The sequence below is a fragment of the Nannobrachium achirus genome (assembly GCF_963921795.1).
Source record: "Nannobrachium achirus genome assembly, chromosome: 16".
Taxonomy (NCBI): domain Eukaryota; kingdom Metazoa; phylum Chordata; class Actinopteri; order Myctophiformes; family Myctophidae; genus Nannobrachium; species Nannobrachium achirus.
Genome location: NC_137823.1, coordinates 30,002,984 through 30,013,101, shown reverse-complemented (window position 1 = coordinate 30,013,101; position 10,118 = coordinate 30,002,984). Strand labels below are relative to the sequence as shown.

Sequence of the window (10,118 nt, the reverse complement as noted above, 5' to 3'; positions counted from 1 at the left end):
AGCAAAGCCCAAATCTAGACTTTGTATTTGATCATGTATGTAAAAAATAATAATAATGCCAAAGCAATGCCTTTTATCGCAATAGTGCATTTTCATTAACACCAAAAATATAATTTACACTAAAGTTTCTTTTTTTTTAAACACTACATCGCTATAAAAGTATACACAAAATGATCAAGACAAAAGAAAAGTAAACTTCCAATGCAACTTTATGACAATGTCCAGGATCCTGAGAGAGAACGTTAATACTAGTAGTTCCACTGTACAGGTATTAAAAAAAAAAAAAAGAAAAAAAAACATTTTAATCCCATTTTTCTCAATATACACAAGCAAATAGGGGAAGTACTTACAAATTCCTTCAAAATAAAAGCCAAGCAGATATTGTGATAATTTGAATAGAGTGGGTGTGAAAAGTAAAGCCTATCAAAAGATATTATTTATGAAATTGTTACGTTTAAAAAAAAAGGGTACTTATGTCTCTTTAAGAGTAGAAAAAAAGTGTACTGTATATACAAAAATATACATCTTAACAAGACTTCCCAGCAGTGGCTTTTTGTGTTTGTCTTTCCTTCGATTTTGTAAACTTTTAAAACTATGCTTTTCTGTTGAAAAAAAATAAATAAAAAGGCAGCCTTCCAAACAGTAAAACAGTGAAATGTAATTTCAGCCATGTAACATATCATAATTCCTTCAAACTTACGAAATTCTATTAAAAAATAATTTGAAACTCTTTTTTTGTTTTACCCCAACAGTCCATCCATGTTCAAAATGGAAAATGTAATTTATTGTCCCAATGAGCCTCTTGTCACGCCACTTAACTGATGATGTGGGGTCTAAAAGGCCTCAAGCTCGGGAGTGTCCGGTGTTGGGGCGGGAAGGGGATGCGGGTCGCTGCGGTTGTTGGGTCGAGGTGACCTCAGTACACACCTGGAATGATCCGGTAGCGTACGGTCCGGCAGTACTCGTCCCACGCCGAGCCGTACTTCCTCCGGCAGTCGTTTGTGTCGCGCGAATTCCGGTGCACCAGCAGGATGATGAAGTAGATCATGTAGTACCACGGCAGCAGGTGGCTGAAACCTGCGGGCAGACCAGGGCAAAGTCCTTTAATTAGAACGGGTACACATTATTGTGTATCATTATTTTATGCTTTAACTATTAAAAAATAGCAGATCTACAAGCTCACAGCGCGGCACCGAGTGCCGCGCTGCGAGCTTGTAGATCTGCCATTTTTGAAAAAATCGTGAAAATTTGAATTTTGACCCGATTCTATAAGTGTCTTTTGAATCCTTCTAAGATTTTTTGAAAAACCTATGTTTCTATGTAAAGCAATCTGACTGGCCATCGTCAAAGAAAAGGTCCTTTTCACTTAAATGGAGCTCAGTTAGTCTTTTCTGGAGAGACTACTATGTCAGTGGTTCTCAAACCTTTTCATGTGAAGGACCCCCAAAATGATATTTATTTTGCCACGGACCCGCATCTCAAAAGATTTAGTTCCAGGGACCACCCAGAAGCAAAATTTGAGTTACAAACGTTCGCTTTGAAAATACATTTTCACAACTTTTTCAAAAATAGCAGATCTACAAGCTCGCAGCGCGGCACTCGGTGCCGCGCTGTGAGCTTTTATATCTGCTATTTTTCACTTTTTCAAGCATTCAATAATTCTAGGCCTAAATGGGATAACTTACTTGCTTACGGTCCCCCCCCCCCAAAAAAAAGTAGGCCTTTAATTCACTGTAGTATCGTTCCAGATGATTGAAACAGATATTATATACGTCTCATGCCATGCTCCATATATATCTAAGATCCCTGACGTCACCAATATTAAGACCATAACTGGGAATGCCCATATATGGACATATTAGGTCAGTCTCATGATAACCAGTGTAACACATGCAAATTAATTCTGACCTTGTCCCTTTTATGCCCATATATGGAGATCCCTGATGTTGAATTTTTTAGATTTCTTTCATTTATGAAATTACTTAAAAATCATGGAAATCTTAGCTTTTGGGGAAATGTATATTTCAAAAATGTTTGAAATTATAACAATTAAAAACTAAATAAAGGAAATTAAAAAAAGTTAAGGTGGGAACCCATAAAAAATGTGTTTGTCACCCACAAATGGGTCCCGACAGAGTTTTTTGGGAAACAGTGCCATAGATTATAACAGATACATTGTGCTGTGACGGAAAGGCTCACCACAGGGTAGGGACCAGGCCAGAGCCATAATCAGGTCTCCCAGATAGTTGGGGTGACGCACCATGCCCCACCAGCCAGACACCAGCAGGCTCTTCCCTGTGGCCGTGGGGATGGTCTTCAGATCTGCGAACACAGAAACAGCAGAGAAAAAGAGGGAAGGCACAGCCAACGAGTGAGCGACGACCAGAGAGAGAGAGAGATCCACAAAGACGAAAGGAAAAAGGGTTGTTTTCAGTCAACCAAACACAGATAAGAAAATAAAATCCCCCAGGAAAAAAAATATAAATAAAATATGCCAGCAACACATCTTACGGGCTAGTTTGGGGTCGGTGGGGTTTCTCCTGAAGTTGTTCTTCTGGGAGTTAGACATCCTGAAGATGTAGAAACCGAAGACTAAGAGACACAAAAAAAATACAAGACAGAATCATAAAATTAGTCCTCAGACATACATGCCTTTTGATTCATTTTCAACCAATAAACAGCGTGATGGCATCATTCTGGATCCTCCTATCCAAGCAACACAAACGCAACCTTTGAGACACAGGATGTAATGTAGAATTCCTCTTTTGGGACAGCAAAGCCTTCAGCTTCAGACTTGCAGCAAGTCGCTCCGAATAAATCAGCTAAATAATGCCTTAAACTAAAACGTTCCGTCAACTCTTTAACGTCCCTTGTGGGCCGATAAAAGTCTTGGATGTGCTTTTCTGCCACTGCAACTACTACTCACGTTTGATGCTGATGATGGCCACGAGTGCGGGCAGGCCCAGGGGATTGGGATGACCCACCAGGTAGTAAGCTTGCAGGGAGTAGGTGAAGGGAACCCACACAAGGTCACCGAAGGCCAGCATGAAGCCGAAGCCATCGTGCATCAGGTCCATGGTGGTCAGAATGGCCTCCTGCAAAAGAACATTTGTCAAAATACAGGAAGGGGTCATTTTACATTTAATACTGGTTATTGTCAACTCAATATGAACACTTAGGAATTTGCTGTGGTGCGATAATAACAGCTATAATGGGGCACAAAATGAAACATGAAATTAATGGAAATAACACAATTTAAAATCTCAGAACTGGATTCAATATCCAAGTATAAAAGTGCCAAGTTGCATTAACTCTCCTACTGCCAGATTATTTATTTATTTATTGGGTCTGGCGCCATCAAAAAGCAGCTTACCTTTGCGACGTTATAGTAGATAGACAGACAGACATTTATTTATTTATTTTTATTTTTTTTGGTTGTGCAATAGTGCACTTTGGTCTGCCAGGCAGCAGAGGGCGGCGTCATGCGAGAATGAATGTGAATTGTCCTGCTATGTGTTGCCGTACATTCAGAGCAGTCACTGGCTACAGAGCCTCCGGGCCAGAGGAAATCAACAAGGAAGTGAATTGTTCTCCGTTGATCTAACGCATAATGGATTTTTTACACCATCACAGCGGAAAATGTGTTTACAGTAAACGGCCGCGCGACCCCTCATCAGCTTACAGTCATCAGACGAACGAACCGAACGAGCGCCGTATTGGCATCGAGGTTCTGTAAAAAATGGGGCGAGCGTTATCGTTCAAAGCGTGGGGAGAGTTAAAAGAGACTAGAGCCGCTAGAGCTAGATGGTGGAACACACTATTGAGTTACCACTGTTTGTATGAGTAGTTCCACCCCCGCAACTAGCACTTGCACACATCTTAACCACTACTTTACAGAGGTTTTCTATTGATTACTCATGCAATGGGTCTCCATTGCAGTCGTTTTGTTCCAGTCAATAATATTTTTTTGTATTTGTCGCAAAAAAACAAAAACAAAAAATATTATAGTAAATTTACCCCCATTGATTCCGGATGGAGACCCAAATGCATTCCCCCCCCATCTGGGTCCCCTTCCGGAATCAATTGGGGTAAATTTACTATAATCACATTTTTGTCTTAGTAATGCGACAAATACAAAAAAATATTATTGAACGCCATGGTATGAAAAATCAATAGAAGAAAAAGTCATTTAGGGGGTGAACTACTCCTGTTAACTCTGATATCTGGTTATATACTAGTAGTGTGTGTTCATTCTATGTTTGCGTGTCAGTTGGGCTTGCCTCGTTCCAGAGTCCGTCCACCACATAGAGCAGCTGGAAGACGTTGACCAGGATCATAGCGTGAGACGGAGCGTCCAGACCCTGCTGCTTCATCTCAGCCAAGGCCATGGCGAAGTTGATCACACACTGAGGGAGACAGAGATAGAAGTTGATCACACACTGAGGGAGACAGAGATAGAAGTTGATCACACACTGAGGGAGACAGAGATAGAAGTTGATCACACACTGAGGGAGACAGAGATAGAAGTTGATCACACACTGAGGGAGACAGAGATAGAAGTTGATCACACACTGAGGGAGACAAGATGGAGATTAGGGATGGGACGATATGAAAATGTCATAGCACGATGATTGTGACCAAAGAAATCGCGATTTACGATATTGTCGCCATATTCCTGGGGCGGAACATTTGCCAAAAAATAGCCGATCTACAAGCTCGCAAGGCGTCACTTTGCGACGCGTTGAGAGCTTGTAGATCTGCTATTTTTTTGAGGGAAAGACATTTGATAGAGAGTGAAGAAAAGACTGTATCAAGTACGTATATTAAGTATCTTTTACCAATTATAGAGGGTCTAGTGGTACCAGATATGCAGCTCTGCAAATAAAAGGTGAATTGATCCCAGTGCATGACGGAGGACGATATGTCAATAAATTACATCTCCACAATACGATTATCGTGAATGTTTTTTTATCACGATAATATCGCTTATCGTCCCATCCCTAATAGAGATACAGGCAAAGAATCACCAATAAGAGAGTGAGTTCAAGTCATACTTGATATTGTGAGATTTTGTGTTGCCTGCAGAAGCCTACAGATTCTAACAATCAATATTCCATGCACAGCTTTTCTTTTCTCTGAAGTTGATTTATTTTGTCAATTTGTTTTTGCATTATTAGATACTGTAGTAGAGTAGAGGAGGTGGAGACAGGCAAAAAATGACAGGAGTCAGATTAAAACTTCCTCTCCTCAAAACTCACAATAAGCATTTGGTCCATGCCATAATAGCTGAGCCACCAGCTACCCTCCAGCCACACATACATATTAATATTTAAGATAGTCAACAGCTTCCCATCATGGGCTTGTTTTGAAACCTGGTACAGTATCCAACAAAGCTGGTTGCAGTAACACATTTAACCACCAGAGGGGGCAAAGGATATACAGTACAGATTACAGAATGACTGCAAATCAACACTCCTGGCACAGACTCACTGTTTGTGTTGGTCAAGATGAATAGCTCTATTAACGGCTACAAAGCTGTCAGCTGCACTTCATCAGCTAATTGTACACCATAACTCTGGCAAGATTCCTCAGTAGAATATAGATGGGACTCTTTAGTGAATAATAATATCGATATGTACCTTTCCATTAAAGTTGTTCTTAAAAGGCTGCTTTCTTTTTGATCAATTCTTTCTTTTTTTCTAACCAACTTATTTTATTCTCATGCCAATTCCCCTCAAACAATTAACTTTAAGACCATGTTGGTCTTAGGGAAACTGTAGACCAGTGGTTTTCAACCAGTGGTCCGGGGACCACCAGTGGTCCTTGAGGGGGTTCCAGGTGGTCCCCAGCTAAATGATGGAGAGTTTGCAACCAAATAGACTCTTATATATCTTTAACTCTTGTGAGTGTAAAATGAAACCAAATGGGATTTGGTTACATTTTACACTCAAGAGCTAAATTATTGAAAAACACCTGCCCATCTTTCAAACATGGCAGCCGTGTTTGTTTACATTTGATGTAAACATAATGGCTGCTATCTCATGAATGCCTGAACGGACGTCCAAGCGGATTCTTTTGTTTGAAAGCTGTGAACAGCGTGCACACACATGGTGCATGATCTATGCATGGGCGTGCATGATCCATGCACTATGAATTACAGTACATGGAAGTCTATGGAGACTTGTGGCATCCTGGAACTTCAAAGAGAAAAGGGTTGAAAAAACCACTGCTTACACATTGGATCACAAGCAGCTTCTTTATGCCTGACAGCAAAGGGCTTCACCAAGAGAGTGCGTGGGGAGGAACATGCTATTCACGCCAGCTCTATCCACGGGTGAACAGGTGCCCTGACAGGCTAGTGGAGTCTCTAGTGCAGCAACAAGGAACACAAACCCATGCCGGCTTGCCACCCAAGAACACGGCCAATTGTGTCCAATGTGTCAGGTGTTCGGAGGCACTGTGAAGGAATCCACAGAGCCCCCGTCTCCACAGTGGCGGGCAGGAACTTTACCCCTGCGCCAGCTGGACACGCAATAGACCACTTTCTAAACTGCCCTTTGATGGGAACAGTGTAAGTATGGTTAACCGCAGCGGGTGGAATACATTTACACCTTGATCAGAATGATGGCTACGCTGTAAAGGTTTTCAGTCAGGAAACGCCAGGCTTCTATGAAACTTTTTGTAGGATGTGAACTAGTGAACTTAAGTGAACCAAAATATAGTTCAATGTATTGCAACCGAAGGTCGCAGTTTACTATGAGAAACGTCACAGCTTGTCCGTGTCCGTCTGTCTGGACGTGTACACACTTAACAGAATGGGTTTGCCGCTCTGACATCATGCTCTGGCTTCAATGTGATGTCAGACTAACAGAATCCCTCCTATGCCCATATATGGAGTTCCCTGATGTCATCAATATTAATGATGCCCTGTTAGAGAGAACCCTGTGATGCCAGGGGGAACAAATCCCTTTTATGCCCATATATGGAGATCCCTGATGTCACTGTGGCGCTTGTCGCCCTGAGGCGTCTTACTAGTACACTGTCAACTGAAATGAGATCATTATGTCAACATTGTGTCAAATTAAATTGAGAAGACTGATCGGAAGCTAGTTTTTCAACACTGTCATTTTGAAATGAAATACTGCTACATACTTAGCTTTTCAGGTGCTATTATCTTAAAACAAACAACTTCAAGTAAAATCTATGCAGGGTGTAAACGGGTAAAGACACAGGTGGTGAGGAAGATGACATTGTGTGTGTATGATACAAGTGTGCCCCAGTGTACCCACGACAACTCACCCAGCCAATGAGACCAGGGCGCATCTCACAGAAGAACTTCAGATCAAAGTTTTTGATGCGTGGGTTGAGCTCATGTCCTTTGAAAAAATCATAGACCACATTGCCTGAAAGAAACAGAATGAGAGAAATAAAATGGTCAACATCATCTACTGGAGCTGTGGGGTGTTTTTAAAATGATAATATATACAGTATATTTTTCATGTACCGTCTCCAGTTTTCAATTCAAATTATAGACATATATATTATTTGAACTCATACAAAACTCTAGCAGTGTTATATATAATTTATATTACAAGCTTGTTCCTATTTTTGAGCGGTGCTAACCGTTCCTACGTCTGGCTTTGTGTGTAGGTATGTTTTAGTGTCCTAATGACTGTCCGTATGAACACGAGACTAACACCACACAAGATTAATGTCAAAGAAAGTACACAGAGACCGACATCACCACAGCATGGACAGAACGGCCCATACAAGGACATTTGCGCGTGTGTTATGTTTGATACCATGGGATTTTTCCAAAGAGACTGTTCTTAGTTCTAAGACTGTATGTAACACATGGATACGTTCTACAAGAGTTTCACTCTATTGTGGGATGCGCACTGCTTTAATTCTTAAGCTAAAAGCTTTGCTCTGACACCGTAGCTTATGAATAATTGTCTAGAAAACCACACACAGCAGTGTGGTAGACTGTTTATCTTTATTTGGACACTGTTCACCTTGTAGGCTCTGTCCGCAATAGTGCACCAAAGTCTGACACATCAAATTTACACATCCAAATGATTTTCTATGTACTGTAAATCTATGTATGTAATACACAATTCTTGCATTGAAAGTCCAGTTCATGTAAGACATACTTTTGCAGGATTTTAGTTCAGCCACAAGGGGGCGTCAACGTACAACTGGTGCTTCAAACTCCAATATGTTTTCCTCTCCAACAACTCATGGAGGGAACCAAGAGTCAAGAAGGGTCCATGACATGACTTAATGAGCTTCATGACAAAACGACACCTTTCCCTTTCTCTCCCTCCCTCTCTCTCTCTTTCTCTCTCTCACACACACTCTTCGTTCTTCCTCCTTACCAGAGTTCCCTCCTAGTGCCAGCTGGTCCGCAGGCACATAGCGGGAGCGGACGTACAGGTAGACACTGAGCAGGAAGGACAGCAGGAAGGTGGCCACGCCCAGCTGCAGGAAGTGGCTGTGGATGTAGGTGAGGTCGATGCCCAGGTACACGGCTGCAGCCACCGCCACCGCACTCGTCACGACGGCAAAGAAACCTGGAGTGACAGACAGGGACAGAAAATAAAAACACTATACATACACACACTCTGAACACGTATTGGTTAGAATTGTATCCTGTTCATTTCCCAGTAAAGAGAAGGCACCGTAATAGTCCAAATCCAAATTAAAAGATACAATTAGTGGACCAGAAAAGCTTTAGACTTGGAATCAGTACGTTTTTTTAATGAACAAATGTTTTATTTTTTGGCCTAATAAGATTTGAAAGAACAGAAAACGAATTCATTCATTCACGTTCGACAGAGTGTAGGCAGGGCAAAGGTCAACACAGTAAATGACTCTTAAGGCAATGTATTCAATTTGTCTCAGTTGGACCAGTGGGACTTAGCGACAAGAGCCCAAGCCAGGCAGCCTCACCATTGGTTCTGTACTTCAGTCGCTCTCCAGATTTCAGTGGCATGCCCTCACTTAGCTAGAGAGAGAGAGAGGGAGAGAGAGAGAGAGAGAGAGAAAGAGGGTACTTATTAACCTGTACTTAAACAGGTAATTTCACTAAACCATGGTCTAATTATTACAGTAACAGTAATCACTGTATGCAATGGCCTTGGCCCACAGACGCACGCGCACATACACACTCACACATACACATATCCATCCCGTGCTGAAGGTGGATGTGTATTGCCTTTCATTCTCCTCAGCAGGACAGAGTTTCCAAGAAAGCTCAGGATTTTGAGGCAAACAGCCTGTTGGTCACAAGCTCACTACTTAGTGGAGCTTGAAGTTACATACAATGGGTTTTGTCCGCTAAAATGAATATAATGTGGTGACCTACATTGACAGACTGTTGGTTATAGACATTCACCAAAGAGGTACTGTGCCTTTAAGGGAGCGGGAGGTTAGAGTCGTGAGGGGCTTCAGGTTCTGGGGTTATTTGAGGTTGTGGTGATCACGTGATGTGTGCTGTCAGTCCTGCACTGAGTGATACTTTGTGATTGTACGTTGTACACATAATGTGGAGTTAAGTAAACTACCTCGTCTCGCATACGACTACTGTCTCGTCTCGCTGTTTCTTGAACTCTACACTGGTGACCTTGTGAGTGAATACATGTCGGACAACGAAGCCGACGTTGACGTTCCCGCACCGAACGCTAACATGGCTAACGCTGCCACCGTCAAGTTGCCCGATTTTTGGCAGCATAACCCGCGGCCGTGGTTTCAGCACATTGAAGCCCAGTTCCAGCTGAGAGGAATAACGCAGGATATAACGAAATACTTCCATGTTGTGGCCGCTTTGGATGCTTCAACAACGGCACGGGCGATGATGCTACTGGAGGCTCCACCAGCTGCCGGCAAGTACGACGCGCTAAAGACGTTCCTTCTGGGACTGTTTGAATTGTCGGAGCTGGAGAAGGCGGACCGCCTGCTGTCCCTTAACGGCCTCGGCGACAGCAAACCGTCGGAGTTAATGGAAAAGATGCTGGCTGTGCTGGGATCAGCTGATCCCTCCTTCCTTTTCACACACCTTTTCCTGCGCCAGCTTCCAGCGCCTGTGCGCACAGCACTGGCCAGTTCCCCCCATGCCT

At 42.4% G+C, this 10,118-nt stretch overlaps 1 protein-coding gene across 1 annotated transcript in view; it reads right to left on the bottom strand.

Moving 5' to 3' along the window:
- Positions 1–347: 347 nt before the first annotated feature.
- lbr (lamin B receptor) overlaps positions 348–10,118 on the bottom strand; it is a 34,859-nt gene continuing 25,088 nt past the window's right edge. Inside the window, exons 7-14 of the mRNA XM_080744540.1 lie at positions 8,953–9,007; positions 8,379–8,573; positions 7,300–7,403; positions 4,281–4,406; positions 2,927–3,095; positions 2,512–2,592; positions 2,200–2,322; positions 348–1,077 (exon numbers count right to left, since the gene is read on the bottom strand). Coding sequence (XP_080600666.1) covers positions 917–1,077; positions 2,200–2,322; positions 2,512–2,592; positions 2,927–3,095; positions 4,281–4,406; positions 7,300–7,403; positions 8,379–8,573; positions 8,953–9,007 — 1,014 coding nt within the window. The 3' untranslated portion in view covers positions 348–916. The remainder of the gene's footprint in view (positions 1,078–2,199; positions 2,323–2,511; positions 2,593–2,926; positions 3,096–4,280; positions 4,407–7,299; positions 7,404–8,378; positions 8,574–8,952; positions 9,008–10,118) is intronic.